This window comes from Xiphophorus couchianus, chromosome 19 (assembly GCF_001444195.1).
Source record: "Xiphophorus couchianus chromosome 19, X_couchianus-1.0, whole genome shotgun sequence".
NCBI classification, from domain to species: domain Eukaryota; kingdom Metazoa; phylum Chordata; class Actinopteri; order Cyprinodontiformes; family Poeciliidae; genus Xiphophorus; species Xiphophorus couchianus.
This window is the reverse complement of record NC_040246.1, coordinates 3,003,950-3,027,688: the sequence shown is the minus strand read 5'-3', so window position 1 is coordinate 3,027,688 and position 23,739 is coordinate 3,003,950. Positions and strand designations below refer to the sequence as shown.

The following is a 23,739-nucleotide window of genomic DNA, read 5'->3' as shown; positions in this document are numbered from 1 at the left end:
CTTATGCTAAATCTAGGGAAAAACAATTTTTTAACACCATGCATACTGTCCTTCTGGATGATGAAGAGCTGAAACTAGTTAAAGTCCTGTCCTTAAAGGCTCATATTAAGACCATAACTATAAAAGCATAATGTGAAAAGTTGATGCCGATATGGTGATTAAAAATGGCCAAAACAATCTACACATAACTGCTGTAAAGACCTAGATCGATATGAGACGTTACATTTTGAAAACTTTCAAAACATTTTACAATGTTTTAAACACCTGTAATAAACAAATACCTTAAAAACTGTCCTGAAATATCAAACACAACTCATTGAACAAAACTGGCAACCAGTGGGGATTGTAATATCCCTTCAGGAATTTGGTCTGAATTTTTCAGAAAACTACTTTTTAATAAATTGTTTTCCATAGATTGATCTGCCTCTAACCTTAATATGCAGATCAAGCCCTGGTGCCTTTAAGAGCCAGTTGAGGGTGTGGCTCACCAGTCTTGTGATCATGAGTCATGTGCGTTGTTCTGGGCTTCACCTATGCTACAGTGGTGTGCCAGCTGTGTTTTGTGGGCACCGCTGGATGGACACACACAAGCTGTATTTGTTCAAGAATATACACTGCCCCAGTTTAAAAAATAAAAAAAGCAACCTGAGTTCTTAAAAGCAAGCAAAGTGACTGTAATGGAAAATGTTATAATGTGCCCCTACCCCTCTTGTGCTTTAGATTGTGTCTGCATGATCTTTTCATGACATTGGTCAAGCTGCTCTCCTACAGACTTCCAAAGTGTCATATAACAGCAGGGGATGTCTGTGATCCAGGAGACCATCTATGAGTTACTTCCCCAACCCAGAACTGAGGCTGCATTTTTATGCATTGAGTAACAATCCCCCCCGCCCCCATTGCTTCACAATAGACAAACGGCAAGACCATCGGTGTTGGGCTCCACAGAATCCTTGGTGCATAACAATCAAGGATTCACACCTTTAATCCAATCAAGTCTCTCTTCTCTCTGCTGAGAAACACCCAGAGACGGTGACACCCTGCTGCTGTATGATCTGCTGACCAGCACATTCAAAAGGAAGCCCAGAATCCACTGTTAGTCGGAGCAGACTAGACAGGCTTCTTTGACTCTGTGCTTTTGTTCTCACCTTGCAAGGTTTTAATAAATTTCTTATTTTTTTGTCATCCAGACTATTGTTAAAGTATTTTTTTCCACAACGGTGACACTACATTAATCTGATCCTGTAGTCAAGTCTTCCTTTTTATTTATTTGCAGTATCTTATTTCTAACACCAGATATCATTAAAGCAGTGTTTTCTCTTATAGTTACAAACCACCAGGACTCTGATCCTACTTGATACTGTGCGCCCTAGTTTTTTTTTTGGTTTCATTGAAAAACATGCAGGCAGGTCTGTGCCTGAGTCTGTTGGAATCACATGATCTTTTACAGTCAAGTCCCGCCCACCGCGCGCTCTGATTGGCTGATACGTTTTTCCCGACGTCGCTTATAAACCTGCCTCGCGAGGCGTTTCGGGATGTACGTCCAGCTGACGCGCCGCTCCAGAACCGTCTGAACATTACGGCATTACAGGTAATGAAACAGCTACATGTTTCCTTCTCACACATATTGCATTATTTTGTGACGTTGGAGAGTCAGAAATATCTGACTGTTTTTTTTAAATTTAAAAATAAAAGACAGTTGGCTGCTTTGTTGTTCCAACGGCTTCGCCAGCTTCCCAGAATGGATGTATCATGTGACAACAGGCGTCACGTGGCTGGTTAGCAGCCTAGTTGTATCTTCAACCCTCCATATATGCCGCTGCTCTGTCCCGGTGGTAGTATTTGCTTTATTGCCTGGTTAAAAATCCCCTAAAAGGACCATTTTATCCCGTTTCTTTCCCACTCAGGGCTCCTGAACTAGGCGACAGAATCATGCGTCAGTCCGTGCTGCTCGCGCTGCTCGGCCTCAGCGTCGCGCTGGTTCTCGGGTATCCCGCTGCTGAGGAGCCGGACTCTGGGAAGCACTGGGTGGTTATCGTGGCCGGCTCCAACGGCTGGTACAACTACAGGCACCAGGTAAGACGGGGACAAACGCGGGGCTGTGGGAATGACTCATGTTTTGTTTTTTTTAAATCCCCCCCCTGTAACTCGCACTCGCTCCAGATAACACAGACACACTGCACTTCAGATAAGCTTCCTTCCTCGTCGCTTTGTGCTTTCCCTGCTTCCCAGAAAGTTTAATAACCGCGTCTATGTGCCTGTTAACCCGCATGTACCTGTCTTTTCCTCCCGCAGGCCGACGTCTGCCATGCCTACCAGATTGTCCACAGGAATGGCATCCCGGACGAGCAGATTGTGGTCATGATGTACGATGACTTGGCACGAAATGAGCAGTGAGTTTGCTTTTTTTGTTGTTTTTTACTGTTTCTCTACTTCTTTCTTCTAAAGAGTTCAGAAACTGTATGCCTATTACTGATTTCTTAATAAGTTATAACACTACAAATGAATTTACAGGAGGGATTGTTAATTGTTCACGTTCGTGGTTCTCAAGCTGTGGTGCATGTACCACAGGTGGTACTTGGGATGGCTGTAGTTGCACTCAGGAGAAATATTATTCTTATTATTATGTGCGGTGCAACAAATTAGCAGTACTGTAGTGAAAGAAACAGATTCCAGCAGCTACTTATGTCATGTTCAGATTAATTTTGAAGTTGGAATTTGAATATGACTTCACCATGTTCCAGTTCCACGTCTGCAAAGAGGTGGGACATGCTGCTCGACGTGCTCCGTTATCAACCATATGTGCCAATAACGATGCATTTCTCCACATTTTTGCATAGAGCCGTGTGTGTGTGGGGGTGTGTGACGGATTTAAAGAAATACAAATGATCACAAGTGGAAATAAAAAGTTGTATTTTTATGACATGTAAGGTTTTTCCCAGTCAGAATCTCAACTTCCATGGTCTTTTTAGTAAATAGTTCCAACTTCAAACTTGGAAAGTTTTAACTTTCAATTCCAAAATGCAGCGTGTAATTACACAGCATTCTTCAATTAATCATGCAGTGATTTATTTATTTTTTTACGACAAATTCCCAACGTCTGTCATGTCTTTTCCTGAGTTTCTATAGAACCTCGTTAAATACACTTAATGTTAATAATTTATTACTATATATTTAACCCAATAAGTAATCATAAGCAGCTTTTTAAGCAATATCGCATTTTGTGTTGACGAGTAATAACATATAAGTATAATATTCCTTGTCTAATCTGATTGTTTTGTTAATTTAATAAAACAAACTTATAATCTTACAATATCACATTATTAATACAAAGATTTCAAACTAAAATGCACGAAATGATCTGCAACAAAATATTGATTTTTACAGTTGTTACTTCTACAATAGTGTTATTGTAAATAGACATTCTCTAAATTATATAAGGGTTTTAAAATGAACAACTTTTTCCCCCAGCTGCTCTTTATAGACTAACACAATAATAACCATCTTATTTATTTAGATTTATTTCGTCGTCTGCTTAAGAGATATTGCTGGTCGAACGTTTCTAGCTGTAGTTTTAAATCAGATTTTTCTTAGTTATTGCCAAACATACTAAATAACAGTGTAGTCCACAGGTGTCAAACTCCAGTCCTGAAGGGCCGATGTCCTGCAACTTTTAGATGTGCCTCTGCTGCACCACCTGAACAGAATAATTAGGTCATTAAGGCTCTGGAGAATTGATCTACACAAGGAGGAGGTAATTAAGTCATTTCATTCCAGTGTTTTGTAGCTGTGGCTCATCTAAAAACTGCAGGACAGTGGCCCTCGAGGACTGGAGTTTGACACCTGTGGCATAGTCCATCAGACAGCTTGGCTGTAAAGGAGGAGTAAGAAGACGGGCTTGTCACACGGCCCGCCATCTTAACAATCTTAGCAGATTATTAAGGTGCTTCGCATTGTTGGAGTGGCGTTTTGGTAAATCTTGGTTCTTTTGAAATCCAACCCTGGTATGACAGGCCATTGAGGGATGCAAAAGATTTAAATAGTAGGCACAGAAAATCTTCCCGTGAGCAAGTTTTCAAAATAAAACTGCTAAGCTCGTGTTGATTTGGTGATAGACGTAGCACAATAGACTCTTTTTGTCAGTCAGAGAAAGTCTTTGGGACTTTTGGAGAAAACAGTGGGAATATTTCTACTGTATTTTTTTTTTTTTTTTTGCTGTATAGGGGCATCCTTGTCACACATCTTTAAACCACAGTAAAACAAACCAAAAAAAAAAAATCCAGCTTCCCTGTCGCCGTGGCACACCAGCCTTCTGTCGTTAATCATGAAGAGGCTCGGGTAAAGTCACGAGGAAACGCCGGTGGTGCTTCCTTATTAGTCGGTTTGACCCGACATCAGGTGAAAGAGGCGCAGCCGTTGGTTTGACGAGACGAGCGTTTGATGCAGCAGTTTTAGGATAGAGATTTCATTAAATAAATGAAAAACTTTAAACCTAACAAGGACTATGATTTTCAACAAATTTGCTCATTTGGTTGGAAAAAAATTATGTTTTTCTCCAATCAGATACCTAATTGTTACACAATTATTCTGTAAATAATTTCTCTTTTATCAGTGGTTTTGTTGCCATCAAAGCATCAAATATTGTTTTACTACATGATAACTCGGCTTTTTTAAAATTATAATATCAAGAAAAAGTCATTTCTTGAGCAATAGGGTCTGTTGACGTATTTATTTGAGCTGCATGGTGGATTAAACGCAGCCTATGATTGACTTCGAAATGCAATCAACTGGAATCCTCCTTATCTCTGACTCCAGAAAGTGGGCGAAGTTACTCTTTACATGTGGATTGTGCTCTAATATGACGTTATTATGAAGATCGGGGTCAGTGGTTAATGAATAACGAGCAGAGCCAACACAGGTTCTCTTACATAGCACATACAGAGCAGGCGGATTTGTTTTATCCAAGTAATGATGTGATTTCTGGCATGGAGACGATGATCTGCAGCTCGATATCATGTGATTGGTGAATATAAAAACAGTAAAGCGCTGCAGCGTTCTCACCGGCTCTTGTCACCTGACACGTGAATCATTATCCTTCGCCTGTTTCCTCGTTAGCTCTTCAAAACCCTTTGTCAGCTCTCTGCACTTCCTTTTCTCTGAGGTCGAACCATTTTGTCGTTTCCAGAAACCCCACCCCTGGAATAGTGATCAACAAGCCCAACGGCACCGATGTGTACAAGGGAGTACCTAAAGACTACGTCGGGGATGTGAGTCGCTCAGTACCAGCTTTAGCGGAAAAACTGTAAATGGCAGCTATGAATTGAAAGTAAACTTTATTTGTGTGTGTGTGTGTGTGTGTGTTTTTTTTGGTTGTTGGCAGGATGTGACCCCAGAAAACTTCTTGGCCGTTCTGAAGGGCGACGCCTCGGCAGTCAAAGGTGGTTCTGGAAAGGTGTTGAAGAGGCAAGTAGGAAATAAGAGAAAGAAAAACATATTTTTTCATAGACAACACCTGACACCAGCACACCTGGTTCAGCTGGTTTATTTAGTGTTTTTTTTTTTAGCAACATTAATTCCTTTCTTTTTGTCTTCTCTTTGGCAGCGGCCCCAACGATCATGTGTTTGTGTACTTCACTGACCACGGGGCACCTGGAATTCTGGCTTTCCCCAGTGATGATGTGAGGATTCCTGTCTCTGTTTTCTTAAGATTTAAACTGCAAATTAAAACCTTTTGCTCATATCAGTTCATCACATTGCAAGAAGATATAAGAATGGCCTCCCTGCTGTGAGCCGATACTATTATTATCGGAATGTGACGTCACATAGCTTTTGCTCATTTAAAGAAGGATTTTACTCATATTTTATAACAAAGACAAAAGAATTGTGCATCTGATACAAACTTATATTTGTATGAAGGACAGGTAGCATGACAGAAACACAATCTTTGTGTGTATATTCCAGAGAATGCAGACCTGAACTCTGAAAACATATTAAAAAAAACCATTTGGATTGCTTTATTTAAACTTCCTGTTAAAAAGTTTTGCTCTTTCCCGCCGACTGATGGAACTAGAAATATGCCTTTGAAAATTGTTTCCTTTTACACAGCTTGTTACGTCTTTGGGCTTTTTCTAAATTCATATTTAAAAAACAACAAAAGAAATTTTTTTCAGTCGTTCTCAGTCAGTAGCAACTTCCACACCAAAGAGTGTTGTCACCACGACTAGATAATGCTCAATATGGTTCATTTTCTGATTGGAAAAAGTTCGGATTTTTGAGTTCCCAACTGCGTTTTTAAATCTGGATTAAGATGCATCATTTATATGATCATGAATCAGTTTGAAACATTTCTGCTCGCTGGCACTTCACTATAATGAACCTGCAGAATCTTTTAGACATTATCTGATTATGCGGACATCTGCTACTTCTTGTTAACTAGTTTGACTTTGCAACTTCGAGATTCACAGTTGGTCTGTAGCTCAAATAGCAGGATAAGAAACAGTCACAAACAAAACTGCTGAGTCTGAAGTTTGTCCAAAAAAAGAAAAATAAAACCCTGTCGCCATTCGCTTTGTCTCCCGTGTTCTGTAACGTTGGAGAGCAACAGGCAGATTCCCTAGTCAGTGCCCGCTGTCTTGGTGACGTAACGTCTGTCAGTCTGCAGCAGACACTGCATCCATTCATCCCTGCGTTCAGTTAAAAATCCTCTTGTTTTTCAGCTCCACGTTGAAGATCTCCAAGACGCCATTCAATACATGCATCAGAACAAGAAGTACAAAAAGGTGAGCTTCTGCACACGCGACCATAGACGTTCTGTTCTGGGGGGAGGCAGAATACTGACATGTTCTTCCTCCGCAGATGGTGTTTTATATCGAAGCGTGCGAGTCCGGGTCGATGATGAAGAAACTGCCTGATAACATTGACGGTGAGCCAAACTCCCTGTGACTTGAAGCCACTGATCCGAGTCACAGGCTGAGTCAGAGTCATGTGGTTTGTTTCGTCGTACTGTTTTCACATCGTTTGTCCCGTCTAGACTGGACTGTGATCCTCTTTTAACCTTCTGGTCCTTTTTAGATGTTTCTCTAAACTCAGTGATGTCAGCATTATGGCTTGTGGCCATTTCTGAGCATCATGTGATGAACAGAACCTGCTTACAGTACAAAAAGACTGTTTCATTGTCGTTTTTCTCCTGGAAATCATCAACTGATTGTGATTTAATTATACTTTGCTTTTCAAATAGAAAAGTAAAGTATAAGTAAAGTTTACCATATTTAGTAAACAGAATGACATCAACTTCATTTGTTGCCAGTTATTTGTGTGGCTAGCAGCAAAATGAGAATGCACTTCCCCAGGTTACTCAACAGCTTAGTGTGGAAATGTATTAAACTAATAAAAACAAAGCTAATGAAAACATGGAAGAAACAAATTGTTGCATTTTACCAGCTTGAGAAGGAAAGTTGAGTATTGGTGTACCTGACAGTAGCAGTGCAAATAGTTAATGAAGTGAGTGTAAGGACTTCCTGCTCCTTTAGAGGCTGTGAAAATGATCCTGGACAGAGGATATGGACTAGGACTGGGTCAGAACCAGCCAGGACACTCTGAGATTGTTTTATGTGTTACAGTTTTAAACCACTGTTCACATTATTTAAATTCCCTTTAATAGGAAGTTAGAGACCAATGATTGTTTTTTTTTATGACAGAGATTCCATGTTGCCACTTCCCCACATGTTTCTGCCCACTGCGTCTCAGCTGGCTAAAACAAGAGGTTTTCCCTCAAACTCGGAGAAAAAATTGATTTGACTGTTCGAAAATATTTCAGACTGACATGTCATGGAAACTAAAGGAGCACAAACCATTATTTATTTTTATTTTTTTACAATTTAGGTAACAAAAGATTAGCAATAAGTGTCATCGATTTGCTAAAACCTGTCAGCGCAACATGCAGGTGGCAAAAAAACGAACCATTTAAGTTGACAGTTTCATTTAGTTATTTGAAACTTTAAAGTTAGCTAAATACACGTTACTAAAGTGTTTTGGTTAGTGATGTCTGTCGAAGCTGAAGTAGCAGTGTAACCCGAGGTCGCCTGTGGTTTTTTTAGTGTACGCCACCACTGCAGCCAACGATCACGAGTCTTCATACGCCTGTTACTATGACGAGAGCAGGGACACCTACCTGGGCGACTGGTACAGCGTTAACTGGATGGAGGACTCTGATGCGGTACGTAATGTTAGAGTTCAAGCAAGCAGTCCTTCTTTAAATGTGTTTATCGGTTGCTACCATTAACTAAATGTTTTTATATTCATAGGTTCTTGACTCGTATTTGAGTTCAACGTGGTGAAACGTCTTGATTAACATTTTAGGAAGTGGGGAACATGAGTGAACTGTCATTTCTGTAACCAGCTGCTGCTCTGAGATACCGTTAAGATGTCAAAAAATATATTTTCTTTCTGAGATTTCTGCAACTCTGAGAAAGCTTCTTAAAATATGCAACGGATAAGAAACGTGTGCATTTTCATAAAAAATATATTTTTTAAATTAATATACAAAATCTGGAAGCAGATTTTTACACGTTGTATAAAAAGACAACATCCTTTCTTTCTCCACAGTCTGACTTTATGTCAGATAAAAATTCATTGTGTATTTGTGTGGGATTGTGAATTTTTAATTCTCTTTACAGTCAGCAGTTTTAGTATTTATCTGAATTGTCTAAAACTGTATGACTAAATGATATACAGTATGTGTATGATTAGCTGGACTACTTATATCAAAGTTGTTCACACTCACTTTCTCAGCTCTACTCATAATTTTTTAGTTGGCAAAACCTTCAGACTTTGTTGTTATCGACTTGTCACTTGTTTCCTTTGAGTCATTTTCCATTTGGAGGACCAGTTGGTTACCAAACTTTAACTTCCCATCGAAATATGAATATTAACTGTAACTCCTAATGCCTTCAGTCGGCATCTTCATAAATTACCTCCAAGACACAAAAGCCACTTTTTCACTGTCTTTTTGAAGTCTTGGCTGATTTCTTTACATTTGTTTCATTATGCTTCCATGTAATATCCTCCCAGACATATGTAACGGGTACCGTAGCGACAGCACCGCTGTTGACAGATATACTCCTGAAGAACAGGAGAAAGACGAGGAAACGGCTTGTTAACCTCAAGTGTTATGCAGCAATTTATTCAAGTTTTACATCCAAACATACTTGTTGTATTGAGTTTCTTTCTTTACAGTTTATATATTCAAAGTTCAACCTTTTTAATACATTTCAGTGTTCATAAGTGACAAAAACAAACATCTTTTAGCGACAAAACAAACATCTCTTTCCTAAACACATATCCACTCATTCTTCTTCTTAGCTTTCTAAGCTGTTTATCCCAAATGAAACACATTAGACAGTGGTTACATTAACCAGCTACTTTTTAACTTAAGACAGTACTGCATTTGACCTTCAATAAACTAAAGTCCTTAATAGAACCAAACATCATTTTTAAAGTCGCTTTTTTTCCATCCTGAATCCTAATGGTAAAAGAACTATTTTAACACTGGTGGTGGGGACCTTACAAAAGCCAAAACAGAAAAATAGACATAGAGTTCTTCAGTTTCTAACGGTTATTCCAGCATAACCTGAAGTGGGTGAAGCGCATGTATTAAACAGACTTGGCTAATGGCTAACGTTAGCATGTACACCGTGCGTAGTTACTTTCTTCGAACACAACGACACAAAGTCAAAAACTGAATAACTAATACAGTACATAACTATTCCAAATACGTTCACAAATATTCCAAATACGTTCCAGCATGTCTAATTACTGGATTAAAAACCTATTCGCATATTTACCCACCTGAAGAACAGGAGAAAGACGAGGAAACGGCTTGTTCAGTTCAAGTGTCATGCAGCAATGAGGGAAAATACAAGCAGGACACCAAAACCGCCACCCGCCCCCTGCTGGCGTGGAGTAAATATTACAAAGCACATAAAAAAATATAGAAAAACTCTTCTCCAAAATAAAGTACAGAACTTGTATTAACAATTTCAAGTCATAAACACAAATGTCACACTTTTGTGGTCGCCACACATACAAAGCCATAAAATCATCATCATCTGGACCTTTACGCTACTCATTTACAGAACAATAACGTAGATTTCGCTCTTCATTTTAGAAACAATTGTCAGTAATCCCAGGTTGACCTAAAACGGGAAAGATTTGGTGTGATTTGATGTCAGACAGCGAGAACAGAAATGTTATATAAAAAGTATCTTTCTATGCAGTGTTTGCAAGTATGTGGTTTCAACTGTATGGGTTAGGAAAAAATACATTCTTCGCTCCAAACACCTGTTGTCAGATGAGCAGGAAAAGGAAGTGGTGAATGTTTGTAAAAGCAGCTGCAGCAAGTTGTTTTTGAAAAGAAGAATTAGATCTGACATAAAAGAGATCTGCTGTTGGAAAAAAAAAAGAAAACTATAACAGAAACCTCAACATTAACATTTACTGTAAATCAGAACGGATGCGGTAATTTTTCTCTTACACAAGATTCTAGGAGAAAACATGAAGGGTTGCTTTTAAAGTGAAGGTTATTTGAGGAAATATTCATATTTATTTTGCGGTGTGATATTGGGTTTCCAGGAGGACCTGACTAAGGAAACTTTAATGAAGCAGTTCAAAATTGTGAGGACCGAAACCAACACCAGCCACGTCCAGCAGTTCGGCAACAAGGTGAGAGACGGGAAACTTCACAGTAGTGTTTCTAGTTTATTCTTGGTGTTTTATTATTTCGCGTTTCCTTTTTCTGTCTGCAGACTTTGGCCCACATGAAGGTTATCCAGTTTCAGGGGAACCCAAAAATATACAGGCCACCTGCTCCTCAGTTGACCAACCCACCAATCACAGCAAAGGACCTGACCCCGAGCCCCGACGTCCCCCTGGCCATCCTGAAGAGGAAGCTCATGTCCTCCAATGACATCAGAGCGGCGCGGGCCCTGCTGGCGGAGATCAGCTCCCACCTCAAGGTACAGGAGAAATCCCCCTCTTCCCCTCCGGGGGGCGCTCCAGAACTTTGGACGTTCCAAACTGTTGATTTGTTTGCGTGCGTTCAGGTCAAGGAGACTTTGGCTGAGACCATGCGCCACATCGTGGAGAAGGTGACCGGCAGCATGCTGAAGACGGAGGAGGTTCTGAACGACAGAGCCGAACTCTCCCAGTATGGCTGCTACAAGGCCGCTGTCAACCACTACAAACGCAGCTGCTTCAACTGGCACAAGCCTGAGGTATGAGGCAACGCTTCCAGTCACTGAATATGGCTGGACGGAAAAGCATGTCTGAGAGACATATCACCATATAAACGTTTCATATCAGTCGATATTGACAATTTGGTTTTAAACATCTGAAATATTACCAGATGTTTTCTGTTTTATTCACCATGCAGAAAACCAAAACTTTTTAAAATTTTTAACCAGTTTTGAGGCACAGTGGTGAAATCTAAAACTGCTGCTGTGCAAGTTACTCAATAGGTTGTTGCTGGTAGGGGTGGGCAATATGGACTTAAAGTTTTATCACAATATTTTGTTACTAGTGTGACAACATTAAAAGCGAAGATACGTAATATTAACTACTTCTTATTTAAGTAACTGCATGGGACGGCAATTATAGCCTCACAAGCACAAATACTGCTCTTTTAAACATTCCCATTTGGTAAAAAACAATGTGATTTGTGTCACTAAAGAGCACATAATGACTTCATTTACTCATATTTTCAAATATATTGATATTTATTGATGCATCATTCATTGAAGAAACAATGAAGAAAGTAGTAAAACTAACAATTCTAACAATTTGTTTTGTTTTTTAACATCATTAATTAGAATTTATTGTGGCAAAAATAAGTCAAAATTAAAATCATGATTAAAAAATGTATCATGATAAATGATAAATAATGTGATAAACGCCCACCCTAATTGCTAGGTAACCAAAGAGTGAGTGAGTTAGTTGATGCCACCAATCTTGCGTTAGCTAGCCGTGAGAGGTTGAGTGGCTAAAACATTTCCTCTGCCTACATCTCCCAGAAAGCTGTGCAGTTCTGGATGGGAGTTTGGTGAAGATTCTATATATTGAATATTCTATGAGGCGTATTAATCTATTGCCATATATATAGCTATTGATTTATTGATGCTCAGACCAGCGTCAGACTGATCCAGATCATTGTGGTTGATGAGGCGAGCATTTTGGACTCTATGGCGGAAACTCTTTCGCGTGACCTGATTTTGGTTCTGTTTCCGAAAAGGAAATGCATCTTTTCTGACAGATTGTTCATCAGAAATGTCGCACACAGCTGGCATTAATCCAAAACTGTGGTTGGCACGCTCTGATAGGAGGACAACAGGACGGCTTGTAAGCTGTTAGGCCTTTACAGTAATACAACTAAAGGTTTTAAAAAGAAAACATTTGATATAAATGTTCTCCTTTTTAATATACTTTCTGGGCATTTCTGAGTCTGCTCTGTAATGTCTCCTGTTTATCAACTGCCAGCAGCTCCACACAACTCTTCATTTTTAGTGAATGTGACAAAATGTCGAACTTTTGTACCTCAGTATGTTTGGAATGTGAAATATGTCGGGACAGCATCCAGCTGCAGCGTACACCTGAGATATAAAAATGATTAGATATGTCAGGAAATCTATAACCAAGTAAACTGAAAACTAATAAATGCAGGGAATACAATAAAAGAATACTAAAGTATTCTGTTCTGTACTATTTCCATTCTCAGGTGATGAATTGAACAGGTGAAGTTCTAAGCAGGTGATTGCACTGACTTTTATTAAGTGGTCTCTGAGTACAAGGGGTCTAAATACAGACATAGTAAAGCAATCAGTTATAAAATGCAATTATACGCCAGTTTATGTCAAACAACCACATAAAATTTCAGTAATTTATGTTTAAGTTTGTGGTTGTAAAGTGACAAACTGTGAAAGTTCAAATATTAGCAGTAAAGCACGATTTAAAGAAATAAAATACATTACAGTTTGTTTTACTTCTAGTTTTGCAGAATGCTAACTACCTCAAAAAAGAAACATTACGTATTACATTCACATTAGGGATGTCCAAAGTGTGGCCTGGGGGCCATTTACGGCTTGTAGACAGATTTTGTGCGGCCCACAACAGCTGGTGGTTGATGCAAATTGAGATTTTTTTTATTTTTAATCAGATCAAAAATGATTACAGACAAATTAAAATCTCACAATAGAAGATTTTGTCTACAACACAAAGTATTCAATACTCAGGCTTTGTGAACTTTTCAATAAAAAAATGACTTAAATCTGGTTTTAAATGCTCAGAATTGACAAAAGAAAAGTTCCATTATTTTCAGTCGAGACATTAAAAAATTCAGAGTGGATCACTTTCTTTTAATGAAGCAAAAACCCTTTTTACATTTTGAATCTGTAATAATTACACTTCCCTTTCCAACATAAAAAGATGACTTATTTAATTAAAGTATTGTGACTTAGTTTATTGATCAGAAGGTAAAAAAAAATTTTTTACAGTATTTTGGGAATTTTTAGTCCACATGTGACAAAAAATTTGGACACCCCTGATTTACATATTCTTTTGAAGTCAGTGAATTCCCCACGCCGCCTCTCGTTCAGCTGTAAGGCTCAAATCAGAAAATCTTCTTCTTCTCCTGGAACTTCCTGACCTTTCGGTCGCCTGATTATTTACGTGTTGGATTAAAGCGGAGACTGTGCCAACGTTTCTGACATGCGGCACCCTTTTTTTTTTCTTTTCTTTTTTTAGTTTGAATATGCGCTCAGGCATCTGTACGCTCTGGTGAACCTGTGTGAAAGGGGATACCCTGCTGGGAGGTAACGTCCACTTCCCTGTTTTCAAACCGCTTCTTTATTCTGCATTTGTGATGTCGTAACTGTTAAACCTGAAGTGTTATTTTTAATGTGAAACTGACTCAGCTTTCATTTTTTGTTGCCGAGTATTTATTCAACATCAGTGAAATGAATCGATATCCTGATGTGGCGCAGTCGTTGCTAATTTTGTGCTGTTTTCTTGTTTTCCAGCATCCTCATGGCCATGGACTCTGTGTGTCCCTTCAGCAAGTAAAAACCACTAAAACCATTTTTGGCCTCAAACTGAGCAGCTTCTCGACAGAGCTCAGAAACTTCATTTTGCACTGCTGAGGAATCAATCGGATGATGTGGAGTTGACCTTATTGTTTCATGAACACACTATAGCATGTTTTTACCATGCTGTTTGATTTTACCTAGAATTTTTACGCTTTATGATGATGTTGCACTATCACTGTGAAGTTTGTTGATGATGGATTACTGCTTCTGCCTGTTTATTTTGTTTGTTTTTAAAGAATATAGGACAATTATGTCACTGGGATTCCTCTGAGCTTTATCTGTCGGATTAAGTGTCTTACTTTGATGGTTGATTGAGATGTAAAGGATGAACCCTAAGCCATGAAAGCTGGTGGAGTCTCAAGATACTTTATTGTACTTAAGAGATTTCGAAATTAAAATGTGACAAACCAAAATTGGTAGTGCTTTTGTTAAAATGTTATTTTACCTTTTACGTGAACCCAAACACATATAAACCTAAGAATAGCATCAGTATGTGTTAAAAATCATATCAATTTCAGAATCGCAAGCAGTCGCTCACACAGGAAACATTAAACAATGTTTCGGTAAATAAAAACACGGTGGAATTTTTTGACAAGTGGATCAAACTTGCGTGATACGTCAGCGCAAGAGTAAGCTAGGATGTTCACGCTCAGTTTGTTTACGGTTCCTTAGACTTTGCTTCAATTTCAAAGAGCAGACAGATTAAAGATGTACTAAATACTGCATATTCAGCCTAAAACTGGAAAAGAAAAATGAGGTAGCAATGTCTGAAAATGCCGATGAACATTAGTCTTCAGTAAACTAAAATACAAAAGAAAATATTCTAGGATTGTTTAAGTGAAACTCAAATTTGTTGAGTCCCTGTTAAATTAAATTAAATTCTGTTACACTTTCAAACACTAGCTAATTTTTTGGTATCTCTATGAAATAGGGATGGAAACCAGTAGATAAATTCATATTTTCTAGAAGTAATATAATTTCACAAATAGATATTTTTTAAAGTCCACATGTTTTCTACAGTTTGTTTTTTAAACTGAGGGCTAAGATACCCACATATCAAAGCAGATTATTTTATTTTCTATTAATTTATTAATACTTTTTGGATCATTATCCTAGTACTGACCCATTTTCCTGCTATTCCCAAAAGTACATATTTAATCCGGATTATAGGCTATAAGGACCTTCCATACATCCAGATGCCATGCACGAAGCGTCTAATGCGTGATATAGAAACCTTGTGAACTTTGTGAACGAAGATGCCACTCTTCACTTCAGCTAAACCTAAAAAAAGGGAAAGTAAGCCAAACTAAAATAAATGTGTAAATGTAAAGCCACCAATTGACCTAATAATCATTTGACTGTCGAGACATATGACAATAACCAATCAGCTAATACATCACATGATTCAGTTTCTTACATGACTTTGGTCAAAACTGCAAGTAGACTGATTATTGTCACAACAATGACAATAAATGACTTAACATCACATGACTCATTGTCACTCAAAATTCCAACATCCCTCCACTTTTACATAATGTGTTTACGCTGGTGTGGTCTGCTTTTGGTTTTATTGTTCCCCCCCTCCCTCCCCCGACATAAATATAACATTCAGCTTGACTTTTTAGATGAATCTCTGCAGCACAGATTTACTGTACAGGCCCACCTGTATGTGCACATCGTCACGCCTCTGGGAACAAGCAATATAAACAATGAAAGTGCGACATCATGTGGCGAGATGTTTTATTGCATACTCAAACAATAATTATATTCTGAATTGAGCTAATTTTTCCAAAACCAAGCTGACCTGGTGCTTATTAATAGCAAAATGAGTCGCGTGTACAGGCACTCAGATAACCAGGTTTTGCTTTTCTGTAACAATTAAAAAAAAAAAGTAATTAATTATTTTTTTTGTCACGTAACGCCTTAACCACCATGCAGTTATTTTTTTAAGTGGACCACCTCACATTCCCAACTCTATTATTATTATTATTATTATTATTATTATTATTATTTTCCATGCAGGCAAAATGCTATGCTACCTAAACGTAATGAGACGAGACGGACAGATCCGGTCAGGGCATCAGGGCGGCGTCGTGCTTGCTCCCGCCCACCTCATTAGACAGGAACCTAGCCGGACCGAATCTCGCCTCAACAACGTGAAATCTGGACCGACTGGAAGGAAGCTTTAACAGAAAGCAGGCCGCTGGTCGAGTTGTGTCAACAGAGAGGCAGCAAGCGACCGCCTGGGCTAAACTCCGCTTCTGACCTCTGTTTGAACGAACCGTATCATTTTTTAAGTTCAGTCCGCAAAGGTTAGCTTGCTTGCTAACTTCCAGCCTCGACGTATCTCGGCTGGTTCTGTTGTGCAAGATTGGGAACTGCTGAAGTCGGGTTTTTTTTTTTTTAAGGTTTCGCCATGGGGTCCAGAGCGTCCACGTTACTCAGAGAAGAAGAAATAGAAGAAATCAAGAAGGAAACAGGCTGTAAGTAAAAAAATAAAATAAAAAAAAGACGGATATTGAACTGTGTGTGTGTAGCTGGAGGTTTACTGTGTTGTTTTGTGGATTACCTGTTCGCTGTCAGCGTGGTGTAATTGTATTAAGTGTTTATTTAGGAGAGTTGTGTGTGTGTGTGTGTGTGTGTGTGTGTGTGTGTGTGTTATGTTCTGTTGTCCTGTCTATAAAACCTTGAAATTGTTTGGTTTGCAGTCTCCCACAGCCAGATCACCCGGCTGTACAGCCGCTTCACCAGCCTGGATAAAGGAGAAAACGGCACACTCAGGTAGGCAGCTGCACATGAACGCACCACCTAACATTTTCTGAAGGAGGCAGCAGCTGGGTGGATTTACACCAGACATTAAAGTCGGTTCTTACAGCTGTTTTATATTTGGTAGTAAGTATCGATCATATTTTCCTGGATGAATCTGATTTCCTGTTGATATTTCAGATCTGTTTTTGTGACTGTAGGTTCTTTGTTAGATGTCGAAGTTTAGAATTAAGTGGGGGGAAAAATACAATATAATCCGCAAACTTCCAATACTTCCTGCTATAAAAAGTTGGTTGATGCGTTTTACAGAAAGAAATATGTGGAACTTGCTTGTTTGGACACATTTTTGAGCAGTTGATTCTCGCAATCTCTGCTCTATTGATTGTTGCATCTTTTTTTTTTTTATGTGCTTATAAATGGGGAATGTCTCCACATGGAACAAAAGAAGTAGAGGATTATTCTTTGTGGAAGATCAATAAGAACCTAAGGGAGGCGATTTAACTGGCTCTAGTTGAAGGTGATAGGTGATGGAATATGAGATAATTATTGAGCAATAAAGACTTTCGTGTGAACCTTGGTTTAACACGGCCCTTTGGTTTGGCAAGACAATCATTTGCAGGTCAGCCCTTCAAGGACGCTGAAATGTGTCTGCAATTTCACAGAAGCGTGTCTCCTGAAAGACATTCTGTTTACAGAAAACACGTCTCGGGTGCTGCTTGTCCTCGTTTATTATCAGTTTCCCTTATCGAACGAGAGTTGCCATAACAATGACCTCTAGAGATCTACATCCAGCCCCCACCTCTCTGAGAGATTGAGGGGTGGAGGGTGATTTTGATTTAAAAACTTGGTTAAAGTATATTTTTCTGCTAAGCTAAAATCTCCTTGTAGCGGACCGTTATGGGGTTGTCTTAGAAGTTAATCGTTTTTTCTGATATTGGCAGTCGAGAAGATTTCCAGAGGATCCCTGAGTTGGCCATCAATCCTCTTGGGGACAGAATCATCAACGCCTTTTTTCCTGAAGGGTGAGTTTCTCTAACTCGCCGTTTCTCTCTGCCTTTTGTCTGCAAAGTCCTTGAAGGCCGTGCCAATGAGGAATATTGATCGATGAAATTGATGGGGCATTTGGAAAAGTTTGGGTTTGAGTTTGAAGAAAGAAAATATAAGGTTTTCCTCCAGAAAACTTGCTAAGCCCGGCGGCTGGGTACTATTTCGGTCATTCATCCAGCGACCCGGCATGTTTCTGAGTTTAAAAAAATGTTTAAAGAAAACATTTTAAAGAAAAATGTTTCAAGAAATTTTAAAATATCCCTTGATAATTGTGTTATTTGAAGATTGGAAGATTAATAAATGAACACCAACTATAAAGTCTTTAAAAAGACTTAAATAAATAAGCAATGTTTATGTAGCCTGGCCGGGGCACAAGTAAAGCCTGGTGGCCCGCCAGGCTGAGAATACACTGGGGAAAACCCTGAAAATGGGATATAGAAATGTTTTTTTTAGTTTTCTCCCCATTTGTCTAAATATTTAATCCACCCAGCAGTCTAATCATTTATCCGTCCATTTTTCCATCCATCTGCCTCTCTGTTTGTCCGTCCATCCACCAATTCCTCCATACATTCATCCATTTGTCCATCCGTTTGTTTTCCCCTCCATCCATTAATCTGTCAATTTGTTTATTCCATTTTTCCATCCATTCATTAGTTCATCCTTCTGTTTTTTTCCATCCTTGTCCATCCATCAGTTCATTTGGTATTCCCTCAATGCATCCTTTAGGACTGTCCCTTTGTTTTTATTTTTTCCTCCTAGTTTTTTTTTTATTATTATTACCTCCTAATGTATTTAAAAAAGGTATAGAGACATTTTCTTTGTTTTGTTTTCCACTTTCAAAACTAGCTTCATAAGTTCGGAGCGCTCTGTAAAATTAAAGGACTTTGACCTAAAAATGTGTAGGAACATTTCCCATCCCTAAAATAAGCCTCATTTTTATATATATATATATATATTTATATCAGAGTGGAAGACTGGAAAACCAGATGTTGTTTTGTCTATATCATTAAAATCCCTAAATGTCTCAGGAGTGGGCGTTTGGATTCCAGACGTGGCTTTTAATGGTTTCACATGGCTTCGATTTCCTCTCGGAGGTTTGGCACCGTTGGCTTTCGCTCAAGCTGGAGAAAACGAAGAAGAAGAAGACCGTACCGCAGGTGTTGGATTACCGCTGACTCTGAGGGTTTTTGTCTTCCAGGGAGGATCAGGTGAACTTCAAGGGCTTCATGCGCACCTTGGCGCACTTCAGACCCATCGAGGACAACGAGAAGAACAAGAACCCGCCCGCCACGGAGCCGCTCAACAGCAGGACAAACAAGCTGCTCTGTGAGTGTGCGCCGAGGTCGCGTTAGGGTGGAGCAGCTGGCCATTATGGGGAACATTCACAGGGGTTTTGGTCAGCGGGTTACCACTTGCTTAACTTGTTTTTAAAAAAAAATGTTTTATTCTTTTTTTCCCCAGTTGCTTTCCGTCTGTACGACCTGGACAGAGACGACAAGATCTCCCGGGACGAGCTGCTGCAGGTCAGTGAGTCGGTTTGCATTGACTTCCTCTGCTATTTTTTTTTACATTACAAAAATCAGTCAGATTCAATCAGTTTGTTTCCAACCCTTTTTTCCAGTAGAGACAAATAAACAGGGTTTAGGATTTGGGTGCTTGAAATCCTTGGAAAGGCTTGAATTTCAGTTTAGTGTTTCCAAGGTTTGGAAAGTGCTTGATATTCTATCTGCACAACTTAGTAATAAAGTTCAATGTAGCCTTTGAGTAAAATCCTAAAGTTGCTGAATGTTATTTACAGTTAAAACCAGATGTATTCATTCACCTAAATAAAAAACACACAAAAAACTTTTGTCTCAATGGCTGAAGTTGTTTTAAGTTAGAATCACCAAAATAATTTCTACTTGTTAAATGCCAGATAACATCTCAAGGATCTATTTTTTAGAGATTTTTTTATTGTAACTTTCTTTGTACATTATGTTTAAGCCTTTATTTTTACCTTCAGATTTGTTGGGGCTATCTCAGTGCATTAGTTCTTAATTCTTTCTAATGGCTCAATGACTTATTGATCTGTGTAATTACAGTGAAGGTCGTCTTACAATTTAAACACTAAAGTTACTGAAATTGGAGGATTTTTTTTTTGTGCTAAATTAGTGTTTTGTTCTCGGACCAAATCAGGTGTGTGATGTACAAGAGACATTTGAAAACATAAAATTCTTACATTTTAGCTACCTTGTCCCCTCACAAGACATTATCAATAACAATCATAAATGATATCAGATGATAGTGAATTGAAACAGTCTTTTTTTTTTTTTTTTTAGTTCATTTGTATTGATTTGATCTCCAAAGTTTGAAAACTTCCCTTGAATTTGCTTGATTTATTTTATTTTTTTTTCCTGTGGGAAAAGTAAGCTCACCTTAGCTGCAGGCTCTTCATTCTCTCGTCTCGGAGCTTCCTGTGTGTTATTTGTCGTCTCTCCGTGAAGCCTCTCCGGTCCGGGTGACATTGCTCGACCTGTAATTGGTGGGAAGCTGCTGGTTGAGTGAGTCAGACGCAGGCCTTGTTTGGTGCAAAACAGTCCTACCACCTGGCCTGTCTGATTCAGACTAAATATGTGACTCCAAATGCTGTTTATGTCATTTTTTCCCCCTGCTAAAAAACTGACTTTGATTCCTATAATCACTCGCCAAGGAGCTAAAATACCTCCAAGTGATCACGTTTCTGCAGTCAGTGTAGCGTTAAGTTTTTTTTGACCGCTGTATTGTCTGCGTAAACGCTTATTTCATCTTCAGCCGTTGCTTTTTTTTTTTTTTTTTTTTTTTTTTTTAAACATTCAGTAACCGTGACGACGTCGCTTGTTTCAGGTCCTTCGGATGATGGTCGGCGTAAACATTTCGGACGACCAGCTCGGCAGCATTGCTGACAGGACCATCCAGGAGGCCGACACCAACGGAGACAGCTGTATTTCCTTTCAAGAATTTATCAAGGCGAGTTGCATTTCACCTTGTAGGCTTTGACTAGACCAGTGCGAGGTCACATTCAGCTCGGTTCTCAAATTGACCACTGATTTGACTCCGTCACTGTCAACTGAGTGACTGTAACTTGCTCCGCATCCTGTTTGTGCAAAACGGACCCAACGACCATACTGCCACTACCGTGCTTGGTTGTGATAAAGTTGTGAGTTTTCTTGCCATTTCTCCGAACGTTTTTCTGGGAAAATTTCAAAAATATTTTCACTTCTTAATAGAGCTGCAACTAACGATTATTTTAGTAATCGATTAATCAATAATCAATTGGGTTTAATCGATTAATCTTTTTTTTTAATCGACTAGTTGTTTTTTTTTAAAAGTGATTAAAAATATTGGTAAATTCTGAAGAATAAATGCATTAGAAGATGGAAATAAACAAATAATTCAATATCTTTAAAAAAAAATTGCCATTTTAAATGAGAAACTAAACATTGTATTGCTTAAAAAGCAATAACATCGAATTCCTTTGGTGAATTTGAAAAAATTCAGCTTGAGGAGTTTTGTATTATATTAACATATTAACAGACAAATGGGTTTTTATCTTAAATGTGAAACGTGTGTATATATGTTTTCTACAGTCTGGGCTTAATTGCTGCTCTGAATATGTTCTAAATTAAAGGCTCTAAATTGCCTTTTTCTTTTTGTCTGTATATGCCAGCTAACGATTAATAAGAATTGTGAAAACAAAGTTTTTGTTTTTATTTTACTGTTTGAACTGTAATGCTATAAATTGCTTGCAGCCTCGCCTGTTCGCATACTTGCAGTAACCTGCATGTATGCGAACAGGTTTTAGTTCAACTAAAACTTTTAACTATAACTTCTTGTGTGTTAACATGTAGTTTTGCCTGTTTTTTCACAGGTTTTGGAAAAGGTGGACGTGGAACAGAAAATGAGCATCCGGTTCCTCCACTAAAGTTTCATTGTTTGTTTGTTTGTTTCCCTACACACTTCATGAGTAGAGCTCGGACTGGTCAGCTATTATCAGGTCATAGTTTCATCCTGCTTTTCCGCAGCCCGTCTTGGGGCCACATCCAAGTTACGCACCGCTTCACACCGGGCAGACGCCTCCGATCCTGACGTTCTGCCGCTCCGGGGACAAAGAGGGGCGTGGGGGGCGTTGAGTTGTTTTATCCAATGTCACAATGTACACCTTCCTAATCGCCCACCGGTGTTTATTAGAGGGCCATAGTGGGTAACACTTCTATTCTATGTGGTAAAGCTCTTCGCTGTCGCTATGAGTAAGTTCAAATCAAAGTTTACTCGTGCTGATAATATCATATTTAATTCATGCGTCTTTGTAGAAATAATGTGCAAAGTGTTAAATGTCTTGATTCCATTTCATGTGTTTTTGGGGGGTTTTTTAACGCTGACAGGATTATATGACTCCTTCCCTCCAGCCTGCGGTGGAACAAGCTGTAATTTATTATTCAATCCCCGAGGCAAAGCGAGACCAGCCCCGCTGATTGTTGATTTACTCACTGAAGTGCCATGACTAAACACTAATCACAATTCTGTAGCCTTGACTGTGTCACTTTCATGTGGACTAAACTTAAGAGTTGTTAAAACTAAAGTCTTGTGATTCTTTTTGAAATGAAATCCTATCAGGACTTGATCAAAGCCTAGGAATGAATGTTGGGGTCTACGGTGGAGCGGATCACCTGAATCCACACAGATATCGTTTCATTCTTCTGTTACTTTCAAAATCTGTTTCTATTGTGGCTAATAGGGGGGAAAAAATACAAATGCTAATCATCTGTTTTCTAACTTATTTCTGTGTTTAGCTCTAGATGCCAAAGAGTGAATAATCTGTGTAGGAGTACGAATCTGAACCAGAGTTTAGTTGTCTGAGCCATTAAAGCTTCAGTGTGACTTTTTTTCATCTCTGCATTCCTCGGTAACAGAGTGCAGGAAGAACAGCTCGACTATTTTTATCAATCATTGTGGGATCATAAGTTATATATTATGTGATGTCTCTCTGTAGCTGTGTAAGTGATTATTGAACTTGATTTGAATAAAAAGTGCCATGCACTCTGTGTTGTTTTGTTGAAGTTTGCTGCTTTACTTGCTGATGATACATGGGATTTGGGGAACCAATATAAAATAGTTGATATTTATAGTATGAAAGTATTTTAAGGAAATCTACCTGGACTTTTCTGTAAAATCAATCGAATCAATTGTACTATTTTATCCTTTTAGACAAAATCTTTTTTTTAAAAATCCAAATCAAGTTGTTTTTTTTCTCATATCCTGCTAATGACATCAGGATAAACTTTATTGGTCGTATTTGTGCACCCAAATAAGGAATTTAACAATGGTTTCACTTTGTCTCGACGTACATTTGCTTTATGCAATTTCCTTCTACAGAAAGAATTTCATTGATGGCCCAACTATTTCACTTTTCTCATGTTTGTCTTGCGTGACTGTCGCACAACAGACTGTGTTGTTCCACTTCTCAATGTCTATGGTAATGAAAACCTTTGGAGGTTTCCCTCCTCCAACACACGTTAAAAGCCTGCATTTGGATTTAGAACTAGATGACCCAATGGGTGTAAATTCTTAAACGGTAAGCTGGCCAAAATCTTAGTTTTACTGCTGCGGTGCCCTGAGCAGAATTTTTTTTTTTTCCTGTTTAAAAACTCCGATAGGCATTTTTAAAAAGAATGTAATTATTTCAAATGCTGTAGTGGAAATTGCTGTTTAATTATCCGCTTGTGATTTGTATTGTCGTTGCACATTAGAAAAAGAAAAATATCTGTAAATAGGAAATTTG

At 38.6% G+C, this 23,739-nt stretch overlaps 2 protein-coding genes across 3 annotated transcripts; both read left to right on the top strand.

Moving 5' to 3' along the window:
- Positions 1–1,445: 1,445 nt before the first annotated feature.
- On the top strand, positions 1,446–16,612 carry lgmn (legumain). Of its 2 annotated transcripts, XM_028000321.1 has the most exons (14): positions 1,446–1,588; positions 1,905–2,073; positions 2,293–2,390; positions 5,183–5,264; positions 5,378–5,460; positions 5,600–5,675; positions 6,714–6,776; positions 6,853–6,919; positions 8,094–8,212; positions 10,627–10,716; positions 10,800–11,009; positions 11,097–11,267; positions 13,789–13,856; positions 14,064–14,542. In XM_028000321.1, the coding sequence occupies exons 2-14, from the start codon at positions 1,930–1,932 to the stop codon at positions 14,104–14,106; spliced, it is 1,314 nt and encodes a 437-aa protein (XP_027856122.1). In that variant the 5' UTR covers positions 1,446–1,588; positions 1,905–1,929; the 3' UTR covers positions 14,107–14,542. The 2 variants fall into 2 exon arrangements, with proteins under 2 accessions (XP_027856122.1, XP_027856124.1); XM_028000323.1 differs by lacking the exons at positions 13,789–13,856; positions 14,064–14,542 and adding an exon at positions 16,538–16,612.
- chp1 (calcineurin-like EF-hand protein 1) lies at positions 16,194–23,002 on the top strand. The gene is made up of 8 exons (XM_028000324.1): positions 16,194–16,441; positions 16,538–16,612; positions 16,838–16,910; positions 17,837–17,917; positions 19,141–19,268; positions 19,404–19,465; positions 20,805–20,927; positions 21,829–23,002. Exons 2-8 carry the CDS (start codon positions 16,546–16,548, stop codon positions 21,880–21,882), a joined length of 588 nt encoding a protein of 195 aa, XP_027856125.1. The 5' UTR covers positions 16,194–16,441; positions 16,538–16,545; the 3' UTR covers positions 21,883–23,002.
- The last annotated feature ends 737 nt before the right edge of the window (positions 23,003–23,739 follow it).

Coding starts and splice junctions, on each gene's coding strand:
- chp1 (XM_028000324.1), top strand. CDS start 16,546: ATGGGGTCCAGAGCGTCCACGTTACTCAGAGAAGAAGAAATAGAAGAA. Junction 16,613..16,837: donor AATCAAGAAGGAAACAGGCT/GTAAGTAAAAAA, acceptor TTTGGTTTGCAG/TCTCCCACAGCCAGATCACC. Junction 19,269..19,403: donor CAGGACAAACAAGCTGCTCT/GTGAGTGTGCGC, acceptor TTTTTTCCCCAG/TTGCTTTCCGTCTGTACGAC.
- lgmn (XM_028000321.1), top strand. CDS start 1,930: ATGCGTCAGTCCGTGCTGCTCGCGCTGCTCGGCCTCAGCGTCGCGCTG. Junction 2,391..5,182: donor GACTTGGCACGAAATGAGCA/GTGAGTTTGCTT, acceptor TGTCGTTTCCAG/AAACCCCACCCCTGGAATAG. Junction 13,857..14,063: donor AGGGGATACCCTGCTGGGAG/GTAACGTCCACT, acceptor CTTGTTTTCCAG/CATCCTCATGGCCATGGACT.